Here is a 14,065-nt window from a genome sequence, read left to right on the forward strand (position 1 = left end):
GGAAGAAGAGGCATTCACGGTACTGGTTGAGTGCATAGTAAATAAGGTACTTGCACAACTATGGGCAACAAAGAGACGGCTTGGGAATTATCAAACACCAATTTTGATTTTGATGAGAACAGTCATAACCCAATATTTGAAGATTTTGATGGTTGCTTCTTCTTTTCCCCTCTAACCGCCGCCCCCCCCCCCACCCCAGAACGATGAACGGTTAACCAAAACACCACCAAAGGCAACTACTTATTACCTTTGTTATTCCCACATAAAAAATTGAGCAGACCTATTGTTTAAGCAGAAGAGGCAGTCCCTCAATGAAGCAATATCCTGTTTGAATAATTTAGGACGGGGCATAGGCCAGCCCACACAGCGCATTTGTGTGACAGGGCGTCCCACTCAGACGTCTCCATTTCCGGTATCTAGAGCCGGCTGCCCTCTAAAAATCCCCCTGTTACAGTCGGGATAGAAAACAAAAAGCCTAATTTACCAGGAGGCTAAACAGATTGTGCCTTCTTAGGCAAATGTTCCACCTGCTTGGCCAATTAGCTTCCTCTCCCGAAAGACTCGTTCAACAGGTTTCCTTTTTCTCTTCTCTGCCTCCTGGGTTGGGGAAAGAGGCTGTCACTTCTCTTCGACCCTCCCCTTCCCTCCCTCTCGGCTTTTCCACACTGGGTCGGACCAATCGCGCCCGCTCCGACGTGTCCAGGTCCGCGGCCCCGGGAGCTTGGCGCGGCCCGGCCTGGATGCGCTGGGCGGAGAGTGCAGGGGAGGGCACGGCGCCGCTTGCTTGGCCTGCGCACCCGGACCTAGAAGCCGGGACCAGCCGGGGCAGAGCCAGGCGCGCGGAAGTCTGAAGGTGCCCTCCAGACACGGCCCCGATGACTGAACTACAGCAAGATGTGGAAGACACAAAGCCTGCGAAAGTGCTCGGGAAGAGGGAGAGCAAACTTGGCTCAGCCCAGTGAGTATTCTCAGCTGGGACCCATCCAAGGAGGTGGGAGGAGCGCAGCCTAAACTTCTCTGCCCCGGGACGCATTTTGGGTGGATGCGGATTTCTGGAGTTCCTATATGGACAATCTTGTGGCGCTCTCTCTCTCTCTCTCTCTCTCTCTCTCTCTCTCTGTCTCTCACTCTCTCTCTCTGTCTAGATATTCAGTTAAGGAGATGGTTTAGATTGATTGAAAAGTCTACTGTAGGATTTAAACAAATTCTCTTAATTCAAAACTCACTGGATGTTGGGAAAATAATTTTGTAGAAAATAAGCCTAACCACATTGAAGCTCAAAGTCCCAACACAGCCCTTCGTTTAGAATGACCATTTTCACAAATTCATTTTAGTTCAGCAAATAATTGAGTATCTACTTGTTCAATAACGATGGGCAATACAAGGATAAATGTTATTTTGGATCTGCTCTTCTGGAACTTCAAGAGCAGAGTGGGGATGAGGGAAGCACAAATGAATATTACTGTACTTCAAGGGACTTTGGTGACCATTGCCACATTAAACACACAGACAAGGTATGATAAAGAGTTTAGCCTATAATTGAGTCTTCTCTACTTTTAAAATATTTATCTATTTTGCAGTCTTTGGTAAAATTGGTTTGGGAGGAGAGGTTGTTTTTTTCCTACAAAGTGGTATTTTCTAAGCCTACTGAAGTCACTTCTAATTCAGTCTATGATTTTAGACGCTAACCCTTCTGAGCTGTAAAACTCTTGTTCTGGTATCAGGATATGAGTAATTTAGGAAGGAGGGATATGTATTATCATAAGGTTATACTGATGTGATAATTCCACTTTGAAATCATTTTAAGTTGCCAAATTTTTGTGCTTAGAAACCCAGTCTAACTTCTGTTTTGAACTTCATAGCTTACATTAATTATCACTAGGCTCAAAGTCTTGTTGAAGTCTGGGTGTCCCCATGGACATTTCTTCTAAGAGGATTAGAATGACTTGCTCCTTACAATTTCCCTGTGTCTGTAACTGCACCCATGTAGGCCTCATCACCTAGAGCCTTAGCCTCCTGAATAATAGTAGCTGGCACTTACTGAGAATGCTTACTATGTGACAGGGAGTGTGCTCAATACTTTAAATGCATTCTCACAAACAATGAGGCAGGTGCTATTATTTCCATGTTGCAGATAAAAGCACTGAAGCTCTGAGAAGCTAAGCAGCTAGGCAGAGTCACAAAGTTAATAAAAGAGCAGCCAGGATTCAAGCCCAGGTCTCCTAACTTTACAGCATGAACTTAGAACCACTATGCTGTACACCGGTTCCTCTGTTCCAGAATCTATGATGGCCTTCCATGGCCTACTCTTAAAAATAGGCTCCTCTGCCAAGATTTTAAGATCCTTCATGATCTGGACCCACACAGACCATTGCAACCTCACTTCCTAATACTAGTCAGCATGCACATCTTTTATAGCCAAACAATCATACTAGCAGCCCTATACTTAAAGGGGTGATATGCAGCATTCCCATGTTCATTGCACATTACTCACAATAGCCAAGATATGAAATCAACCTAAGTGTCCATCAACAGATGAATGGATAAGAAAATGTGCTATATACACAAGATACGAAATCAATCTAAGTGTCTATCAATGGATAAAGGGATAAGAAAATGTGGTATATATACACAATATTATTCAGCCTTTAAAAAGAAAGATCATTTGTGACATGGATGAACCTAGAGGACGATGTTAGACAAAATAAGCCAGGAATAGAAAAACAAACACTGAATGATCTCACTTAAGTGTGACATCTGAAAAAGTTGACTCAGGCCAGGCAGGGACTGTGGCTCATGCCCATAATCCCAACACTTTGGGAGGCCGAGGCTGGAGGATCACTTGAGCCCAGGAATTTAAAACCAGCCTGGGCAACAAAGTGAGACCCTGTCTCTACAGAAAAAAAAAAAAAATAAGTTAAGCATGATGGCGCACACCTGTGGTCCCAGCTGCTCAGGAGGCTGAGGTGGGAGAATCTCTTGAGCCCAGGCAGTTGAGGCTACAGTGAGCCATGTTGATGCCACTGCATTCCAGCCTGGACACAGAGTGAGACCCTGTCTCAAAACTAAAATTTAATTTAATTTAAAAATAAATTTAGAAGTTGGATTCATAGAAACAGAGAGTAGAATGGTAGTTGCCAGGCGCTGGAAGGTAGAAAGGGTGGGGAAGGAGGGAATAGGGAGTTTATCAGAGGGTACGAAGTTTCAGTTAGGAGGAATAAGTTTTGAGATCTATTGCACAGCAAGGAGATTAGCGAATAATAATGTGTTGCATATTTCAAAATAACTAAGAGTAAATTTCAAATGTCTCACCATAAAAAATGATAGGTAAGCAAGACCATAGGTATGTTGCTTGATTTAATCATGCCACATTGTATACATATACCAAAACATTACCTTGTACCCCATAAATGTAAACAATTATGATTTGTCAATTAAAAATAATATTAATTTTAAAATAATTTAAAAATATATTTCTTATAAAATTCAAAAAAAGAAGTGATATGCAGAAGGAATAAGGAACTGGTATGCCAAACATAGGAGCGAATGAATCCCCTTCTGTCTTCACTTTTCCTTACTGCTATTCCTTTCCCCTCTCTCCTCTCTCTTCACCTACTTCTAGAAATCAACTCAAGTTTTCCTTCATGTGAAGCCTTCCTTCATTACTGGCCATACTCATCTCTTCTTTACCAGAGCTCACCTTGTACATATATGGCTTCCGCCTCATAGAATTTATCTGCTGTTATTATGACGATTAATTAACAATTAATGTTTATTGACAGTTTAGTTTGTACAAAGTACTGTTTCAAGTTGTTAACATATATTAATTCACCCACTAATCCAGTTGTATTAGTTATCTTTCCTCTAAATAGGTTGCAGACTCAGATTACATTTTTCCTTATTGAATTTCTTAGAGGGCCCAACCAACAGTCACTTTCGAGTACCATCTGTTGGTGAGCTGGGGAAGCTAAGACCCCAGACCCAGTAATTAAGATATATACTGTAATACGCTTGTAGCTGACATTCAGCTTGACTATGTCAGGGGAAATTCTACGTTTAAAATTTTTCTTAATCACATTTCCTATCAGTAGCGGTTAGAATTTCTAGGTACATTTACTTGCCCGAGAGCTGTGGCTAATTTGTTCATCTTTGTGCTAGAAGGTGAAGCTGCTGATACACTCATCACCGAACTGCATATTTGATTAAAAAATACAATGAACCCCTTTCTGACCAAGAATAAGTACTTTAGCTGTATATTTCCTTTTGAGATCCTAATTTTCTCCACTTTTATTACCTTTTTCATTCTGAATTTTATGTTCCCAGTACTTTAATAGTCGTAGCATAGCCAGACTTTTTTTGACACACATTTTTGTTTTCCGTCAAGAGGCCAGAATACCCCTGCTCTAACTTTTGTTTGTTTGTTTGTTATTTAAGTTCTGAGGTACCTGTGTACAACGTGCAGGTTTATTACATAGGAATACATGTGCCATGTTGGTTTGCTGCACCCATCAACCCGTCATTTATGTTAGGTGTTTTTCCTAATGCTATCCCTCCCCCGAACCCCTACCCTTGACACACATTTTATGAAACACACCTTTATTTCTTAAAGTTTCTTCTGGATCTCATTTAGTAATATCCAGGTTACTTTTAATCAATTTCAACAAGTACCCAAATACCCAAAATGAATGCTGATATATTCTGAGCAAAAGTTATCTTGATTCATGTTTCAAATAATGAATTAAATTACATGTAATATCATTCAAATTGCAATTTGAATTTTTAACATTTGAACTTTAATAACTTGAGGTGTAAGAATTTTAGAAATATGTCCAACTCCATATGTATGTAGGAAAAGGATAGATGTGGGCAACAAGAACATTTACCTTAAAAGGAAGCGCTCTGGTGTTATCAATAAAGGTTGGTTATTTTTAGTATATATTTTTACTTAAAATAGTGAATTCAAGTAAAAATAAATGACCGCAGTGGCAACATCTCTCATCTAAACTATCCATCTTTGTGCATGGCATGTTGGAGTACTTGACAAACAGAACACAGATTGAAGTTGGGAACTGATCTTGAATTAGAAGCAAGAGAAATAAAGGCAAATAATTGTTGGACCTAACTCAGTTTCTTAGTGCTTACTTAATTCCAAACTTTGAAAGCTCCCATTTAGCAAAAGAAGATTATCTCTCTATCTATGTATGTGTGTGCATATAATTTTTTTTTTAATTTCCAGGTCATCAGATCTGACAGGCTGGGCATGGTAGCTCACTATAATCCAGCATTTTGGGAGGCTGAGGCAGGTGGATCACTTGAGGCCAAGAGTTTGAGACCAGCCTGGCCAACATGGTGAAACCCCGTCTCTACTATAAATACAAAAATTAACCAGGTGTGATGGCTCATGCCTGTAATCCCAACTACTAGGGAGGCTGAGGTGAGAGACCTGGGAGGCAGAGGTTGCAGTGAGCCAAGATCATGGATCATGCCATTGCACTCCAGCCTGGGCAACAAAACAAGATCCAGTTCACTTTTCATTATAAACTTTGGGGTAGGAAAGAATGATGTATAACATGTTTTAACATATATTCACCCACTAATCCACTAAATATGGGCCTTCAATGTATGAAAACTCGTATTTTAAAATGGTATACATAACATATTATATTTATAAATTATATTAAACAAATTATATTAAAGTATAACACCTAATAGAGGAGTTTTGAAAAATGGAGAAAAATAAACAGTGTGTGTTCTAGTTTGAAAGGTTTTGAAAAAAATATATAGTGAACCAAATCAGCTCTATGACTGGAGGTTAATATCACAGAAAATGCTGATTTATCTGGGCAGTACATGAAGTAGTTAAGAATGCAGGCTCTAGGAAACTACTATTTGAATTCTGGCTTTCCTGTCTCCTACAGGTGTGACTCTGGCAAGTTACTCAGCACCTCTAAGTCTCTGTTTCATCATCTATAATGGGGAGTACTTAAGTCAGCTATTTGATACAGGCTTGCTTTGAAGTTTAAATGGGAAATGTAAGAACAGACACTTTTCAAAAGAAGACATATATACAGCCAACAATCATGAAAAAAAGCTCAACATCACTAATCATTAGCGAAACGCAAATCAAAACTACAATGAAATTCCATCTCACACCAGTCAGGATGGCAATTATTAGAAAGTCAAAAAAATAACAGATGTTGGCAAGGTTGCAGAGAAAAAGGAATGCTTATTTACTGTTGTTGGGGGTGTAAATTAGTTTGACCATCGTGGAAGACAGTGTGGCAATTCCTCAAATACCCAAAGACAGAAATACCATTCAACTCAGCAATCCCTTTACTGGGTATATACCCAGAGGAATATAAATTGTTCTTTTATAAAGACACATGCATGTGTATGTTCACTGCAGCACTATTCACAATAGCAAAGACATGGAATCAACCTAAATGGCCATCAATGGTAGACTGCATAAAGAAAATATGGTATATATACACCATGGAATACTATCCAGCCATAAAAACGAGATCACATCCTTTGCAGGGACATGAATGGAGCCTGGAGGCCATTATCTTTAGCAAACAAATGCAGGAACAAAAAACCAAATACCGCATGTTCTCACTTATAAGTGGGAGCTAAATGATGAGAACACATGGACACACAGAGGGGAACAACACACACTGGGATCTATTGGAGGGTGGAGGGTGGGAGGAGGGAGAAATCAGGAAAAATAACTAATGGGTACTAGGTTTAATACCTGAGTGACAAAATAATCTGTATAACAAACCCCCATGATACAAGTTTACCTATATGACAAACCTGCATATGTACCCCTGAACTTAAAATCAATGTTAAAGAAAAAAGTAAAATAAAAAAGAAATGTACTTCACCTAGTGTCTACATATTATCAGCTCTCTATAAACTGTAGCTGTATTAGACCTCACTTTTTAACATCTGGGACATGCTATGGGGTGGAGGTGGGAGGATGACATGAAATGTAATTAAACTAAATGGTCAAACTTCAAAGAGGTCAAATGCTTACAGTAGCCTGCAACAATGTTCTATAAAGTGACCGTGAGGACTCTTGTGACAGCACCTGAGCATTTCTTTGAATCTAACCAGGTGTGTTGGTTTTTACTTTATGCTAAAAGGATCTCATGCCATGAGTATTTTGTGACCTTCCAGCTAATTTAAATATTGCTTACTGATTTGGTGTTATACATCTGTTGTCCAATACTTCTATCCATCATCCACTGATTCCACATTCTGCTTCCTGGCACTGAGCTTTTTACTCATGGACTCTCAGCTTTAAACTGTTTCCACTTGCTAAACTTCAACAGAACTGTCCTTTAACACCTTTCTAATTTTTTAAATGTTCAGCTTTAGCCACTTTGCACATTTTCAAATGTAATAAAGCAAAGATCCTTGAGAGAGGTTCCTCCTCAGCCACCTTAATGACTGCTTCTTTATCCTTAAAGAGGAGTGTTTTATCCAAAGTTTGATTTGTTACCTTGAGAAGAGAAGCAGAACCAACTTAAACTACATTTCCTTAAGTAGACTAATTTACATTCCCTAAGATAGACATATGTAGCCGTCATTGGTCACTCCATGTGTGTCAAAGGTTTCTGTATTTATAATGGACATGATGTCCCAAGATGCATAGTATTTGTAACAACTTTATTGAGTTTTTACCTCATAAAATTTACCCATTTCCAGGTGTAATTCCATGACTCTTAGTAACATTACCAAGTGATGCACCATCACCATAACCCAGTTTAAGAACATTTTCATCCCTCCAATGAGATCCCTCAGGTACATTTATTCTTAATCCTCATTTCAATTCCCAACCCCAGCCCTAGGCAATCACTACCTACTCCCTATCTCTATAAATCTGCCTTTTCTGGGTATTTCATAGAAACCTTTGTTCCATAGGCTTGATTTAAAGACAATTAGATTAGATCTTTTACTAAGCTTTTTACTCTATAAATATATGTCTTTTCACAAAAAAAAAAGAAAAAGAAAAAGAAAAGAAAGGGCTTTCATGTAGCAAGAGAAACAAGATTGTAAGCATCTTAAAGACAGGTCAGTGCCTTATACTTTGTAGCAATAAACATCTGTTGAATGTTGACTAAGTGACATTCATACTTAAGATTTTGAAAACTTCCCAAACCACAACATCAAAGAGAACTCAGGCTGTGATACTTGGGTACTTTTTTTTATGACCTCTTAAAATTTTGCATCTAATATTTATTACTGGTTTTTTTAAGTGACAGAATTGGAACATAATCTTCCCATATGGGTTGATATTTTTTAAAGCAATACATGTATAAAGTCAGAAATTAAAACAATATAGATAGATACAAAATGAAAAATGGAGGCCTTCATCCTATCTCCCACCTTATAGTTCCTTGTCTCAAAGTTAACACTTCCCAACGTTTTGGTCTTTTTTTCTTATGCTATTGTCATTTTAAGGCCAGAATCAAGTTTTTTGTTGATTAGTTTTCTTTGTTTTTAGACTATCCAACTTTAGCTGACTATAAATGTGTTGAACTTGGCGACTTGAAGCATCTCGTGAGATTGTTATGATTAAGTGTGATCACACAGTATCTGCACACCATAGGAGAGCTCAATAAATGGCAGGCATTACTCTCAAATACTATTTTTTCCAAGCTTCTTTGCAGAATAGTTATCCACCCATAAAATGAATTCATAGTTTTAACAGTAGTAAACAAACCCATTAGAATACGATCTTATGGTGATGACCTTAGCAAGGTAGACCCCCAGTGTTAAACAGAGGAATTGTGACTGAGCCATCCTGCCAATTCATTTTCTTAATCTTTTCTGTTCCTCTCTTCTAGTCTGGATGATCCTAGACAGACCCCCTAATTAGATGAGGTAGTGATATCTGGGCCACCCTCTGAACAATTCAGTAGAGGTCACAATGGTGATAAGACCTGTTTTAAAAGGGAAGAGACCAAGGTAAGAGAAGTGGAAATGTGAAGTTGGAGAAACTGAGTAAAGAGATGAGGAGAAAATAGAAGAGAGTTGGGAAAAGAGAGAGGGAAATAATACTGAGTTATATTGAAAGGAGAAAGAAAAAAAATTGGCTAATTTACCATTAACCTGCATAATCTTCCTCTTCTGCCCTGGAAGATATTCCTTCTTTTCTCTCTGTATTCTATTCCGTGTCTTGTCTCAGGCAATGAGATGAGGTTTTGACATGCCTCTTCTTCCCTAATGGGGATTTTTGTTTTGTTTTGTTTTGTTTTTCAAGACAGGGCCTCATTCTATCACCCAGGAGTGCAGTGGCGTGATCACAGCTCACTGCAGTCTCAACCTCTCTGGACTCAGGTGGTCCTCCCACCTCAGCCTCCAGAGTAGCTGGGACTACAGGCGTGCACCACCAGGCCTGGCTATTTTTCTTATTTTTTGTTGAGACAGGGTTTCACCATGTTACTCAGACTGGTCTTGAACTCCTGGCTTCAAGAGATTTGCCCACCTCAGCCTCCCAAAGTGCTGGGATTACAGGCGTGAGCCACCATGACCAGCCCTAGTGGAGATGTTGATCTGTGTATACGTGTTGGTGTTTTCTTAAAGTCCATATATATCAGGTGTATGATTATATCCATATTTGTTGTCTTTCACATTACGCCCAACTTGTGCAGTAAGTTAAAAACCAGGAAGAACCTCAGAAAAACAGTATGCTAATTTTTGTCCTTTATAATAATTAAGAATTATCATCTGAAAGCAGTTGTGTTTCTACAAATGATTCTGAAAGCTTTAGTGTGTATTGCTGTGAAATGTGTATTGTGAGTTGAATTGCTATATATCGATAGTGATGAAAAACTGTCAATTCATCATGACAACTTTTATTATCACTACATTGTTTCTATAATTCATTAGAAAATAACACCTCATTAGATCTATTTAATCCTTAAATATTTTGCAGGATACTCTGTGTAATATACAGTGTGGTCCTCAAAGAGCCTACATTTATTGTTAAGAATATATTTCTTTTCCTCCCGCTCTCCCTTCCTCCCTTAATAACAAAGTTCCATAGTATATAAAGTTGGACTTGTTTTGATGTGAAGTTGGTGGATTTCTTAGGTGTGTTCTCGATTTGATCAGGATCTTTTCTGAAAATTTTACAAAGAATCACAGCACCTTTTCTCAAATTCTAAAATCACAAAATATCAGACCTTGCATCAGAATAATAAATGGCATATGAGCTATAAGAGAAAAGCAGTATTTGACAGTTGATGATGAACAGAGAGATTTGATTGAGTACTCAGCTGACATTTACAAGTACTTTTGCACCATGGGTACCATGCTAAGTGTCTTGAATATCACCAGGATGAAACACGTAAAGCCTTTGCCATAAGGAAAATGGAATAGGGAGGAAAGGAATGTTTTGTTTTGAGATTCGATCTTCTTTCAGAGAAGAAACTAAGTAGCTCCAGAAAATATATCAAAGCTTAGACAAGAAGAAGTAATATCATTGCTATTCATTAGACACTATTCAAAGTGCTTTTACAGATATACATATAATAAGGTAGGTACTATTTCCATCACATTTTATATGTAGGAGAAACACAGTGACTTGCCCAAGTCATAACAGCTGTTAAAGTGTTGAAGCCAAAATAGAAAGGCAGGCAGTCTAAACTGAACCAGCTTCCTAAAATCACTGATTATACAACCTCACTAGATTTACGAAGGGCAAAGATGCAGAAGACAAAGTAACTCCCATTAAAGTCTGTGCATCCCTGCGTAGCTCTCTTAACTTTTTGTACGTGTGTTTTCTAATCATAAAATGAAGATTTATTTCCATTCTACAATTCTAACATTGAAAGAATTTCTAATGTTCTGTAGAAGACAAGATTAGCTGTCAATTGAGCACTTGTGCTTTCTCTGTATTGTTAAACACAGGTACCTCTTTGGATACTTGCATATTCATCTGTGCTCCAGCTTAGCAGTAGAGAAGTTCATTTTTTCGGTTGAAGCTCTACGTCGTAATTGGCACAGCAGTCATTCATGGATTCCAATTTTTAAAAACCATAGATGGGTTCTTCTTTGCACAAGTACAGAGTGTTTCTATAAAGTGATGTGACTGATGTGTTTTAAAAGCATGTGAATGTTGTGTTTTTAAAAGTAGTCACCAGAGGAACCCAAGAACTTTTCCAACAATGCAGCAATTGCACAAAATCTTTTTGAAATTCTTCTTGTAGTGTTACTTTCAAAGCCTGGAGCCAATTCTTGGAATAGTCATAAGGTTGGCAAATCTTCTTCTTTTGAGAGTGAATTCAGGTTTTGAAAAACAACCTGGAGTTACTTGAAGCCAAATTTGGTGAGTAAGAATAGTTTAAATATCTTTAAAGCACTCTGGATTAGATCATTTTTTATCAAAAACAAGATGTGACTATAAAATAATAAGACTGAGTTTCTGGCAATACTTAACAAACTAATTTCTATACATCCAATTCAACATTTATTACTTTGTAACCATATTATGAAAATAGTAAAATTTTATAGTTATTATTCTGTCCTAAATTCATTTGTCAGTGTTTATAATGTACTCAGGTAGGTGTTGGTATGTCATAAGTATTAAAAATTATTTTTTTAAATGTCCATGAGCTTAGGCAGTGAAAGTTCAGCTAATCACAATCTTCTTATGCTAGCTTCTACTCTATTGTACATTATGGTAATTTGTATAGACATCACACTTTTTCAAACCCCCTCCGCATATTCCAAATGGCCTTTCTTTCACTGTCTACAAGACACTACTCTTGACTTTCCCACATGACAATTATCCTTTTTTTTTAATTTTTTTTTTGAGATGGAGTCTCACTCTGTCACCCAGGCTGGAGTGCAGTGGTGCGATCTTGGCTCACTGCAAGCTCCACCTCCCAGGTTCACACCATTCTCCTGCCTCAGCCTCCCGAGTAGCTGGGACTACAGGTGCCCGCCACCATGCCTAGCTAAATTTTTGTATTTTTAGTAGAGACGGGGTTTGACCGTGTTAGCCAGGATGGTCTCGATCTCCTGACCTTGTGATCCACCCGCCTCGGACTCCCAAAGTGCTGGGCTTAGGGGCATGAGCCACCGTGCCCAGCCGATAATTATCAATTTTTAGCATTAAGCTTTCCATTTTTGTCTGGCACCTGAGAGTTAACCTCTGTTAGCTTATTGGTTTACTCCCTGAGAAGTTCCTGAGCATACCTATGGACAAGCATATTCTCCTGTTCTTGACTTTGGGTCAGAATGGACTCATTAGCACAGCAGTGTTACACAACCATTTTATCTAAGATCTGAGTTTAACACTGTACTGTTCAGTAACTTTTATGTGCTATATCTTCACTCTCCTCTAATCCAAAGTAAGTAATTCAGCAAGCAGTTACCTAATGCTTACTCTGTGCAGGGAATACAAGGCTAAATGAGGTATGAGTGTTGCCCTTTAAGAGCGTCCAGTCTGGGGAGAGGGCAATGGGATGCATACCCACATAACTAATACCATGTGATAAGAATTTCACAGTAATTAAATGCTGTGAGGATAGAGATGTAGCCAATTTGTGTTTCGTGGGGTGAGATAAGAGGCGCTGTTTGAAGCGAGGTTGATGGACAAGGAAGAATGTGTCTTTAACTGGAGGGAGAAAATTATTTCAGGCAGAGGGAAGAACAAGGATAGGATACTTGAAAGTTCAAATGCATGTTTTTGAGGGGCACTTAGGGGTCTCCTGTGGCGTGACTGGCTGGGGCTGGCAGGACTCGCAGGGAGAGCAGAAGGGGGAAGGACTCAGAGCCCCCGGTTAGGTGTCCCCTCTTGCTTTGCTCTTTCCTTCTTTTCCGGCTTTGGCTCTACTACCGACTCTTTGAAACTTTAGGGAAGTCGTTCTCCTCTTTGGTCTTCAGTTTCCTCCTCTGTAAAGAGAGAGGGCTGAATGACCTGATTTATTAGATCCCTTCCAACCTAAAGAGTCTTTGAAGAAACTGCCCTACTTCTCTGCACGCTTCTGTAGTTTTTGTATAAAGAATTCTATTAGACTGAACAAACCAAGGAAAGCCTTTTTAATATGAAATAGAGTCCTTGCTTTCTTATGTGGTTTGGCCTCTTTATTTTTTTATTTCCTTTTCTTTCCCTAGGTAAACATATACCTGTTTAAGGCAGGACTGCCACTGGAACATACCTAAACTATCCTCTTACACGTTTATAGATACATATCAGCATTCACATTGCATCAGACAACCCTGCTTTGCCACAGTGCCTTCTGGACTGGTCATAGCAGAGATGCCTAATGGGGTAACATAATTTAAACCTGTAATACAAATGGAGACCAAATTCATTATCACTGGAGTTGCAAGCTTCTCTGATATACTTAATGTCTGAAAATAATCAAAGATTGTACTTAAATAGAGAATACAATTTTAGGTTAAAAAGCCCTTTTCCTCAGAAATGAAATTGGGGAATACCTAAGAGATACCAGTTTCCCATTTCAACTTAATAATTATACTAGCATTTTAATTTACTTTATATTCATTTAAGTACTTATATTTACATAATAATTGAATTTAATGCACATTTTTTGAGGACCTACTATTTTTAGACATTATACTGTGTTATAGTTATTAGCATGTATTAGGCATGAACTGTGTCCCCTAGAACATTAGGCCCGGTGTGGTGACTCACACCTATAATCCCAGCACTTTGGGAGGCCGAGATGAGAGGATCACTTCAGGCCAGGAGTTGGAGGCCAGCCTGGGCAACATAACAAGACCCTGCCTCTACCACAAATAATATAGAAATTAGACGGGTGCAGTGGTACAAGCCTATAGTTCCAGCTACTTGGAAGGCTGAGGTGGGAGGATCGCTTGAGCCCAGGAGTTCAAAGCTGTTGTGAGCTCTTATCCTGCCACTGCACTTCAGCCTGAGGACCCTGTCTCTTAATTTAAAAAATAATAATAATAATTAGGTCAGGTTCACTATAATTTGAGCAATGTCTTACTATGACATTAACTATGAATTTAAATCTACTGTGTTATGTACAGGCATTTTTAAAAGAACAGTGGGGAAGAAACT

General features: G+C 38.7%; 1 protein-coding gene across 9 annotated transcripts in view; it reads left to right on the top strand.

Moving 5' to 3' along the window:
* The first annotated feature begins 349 nt into the window (after window positions 1–349).
* The window catches only part of GRAMD2B (GRAM domain containing 2B), a 70,970-nt gene continuing 57,254 nt past the window's right edge, over window positions 350–14,065 (top strand). For 3 of the 9 annotated variants that reach the window (XM_063706738.1, XM_063706736.1, XM_063706737.1), the window contains exon 1: window positions 871–958. Coding sequence is in view for 6 of the 9 variants with exons in the window: in XM_055387606.2 (XP_055243581.2) it covers window positions 876–958 (83 nt within the window). In the remaining 3 variants the exon portion in view is untranslated. Of the gene's footprint in view, window positions 959–14,065 lie in introns of all 9 variants that reach the window. The other 6 variants (XM_055387606.2, XM_004042421.5, XM_004042425.5 and 3 more) reach the window with 3 other exon arrangements.

This window comes from Gorilla gorilla, chromosome 4 (genome assembly GCF_029281585.2).
Source record: "Gorilla gorilla gorilla isolate KB3781 chromosome 4, NHGRI_mGorGor1-v2.1_pri, whole genome shotgun sequence".
NCBI classification, from domain to species: Eukaryota; Metazoa; Chordata; class Mammalia; order Primates; family Hominidae; genus Gorilla; species Gorilla gorilla.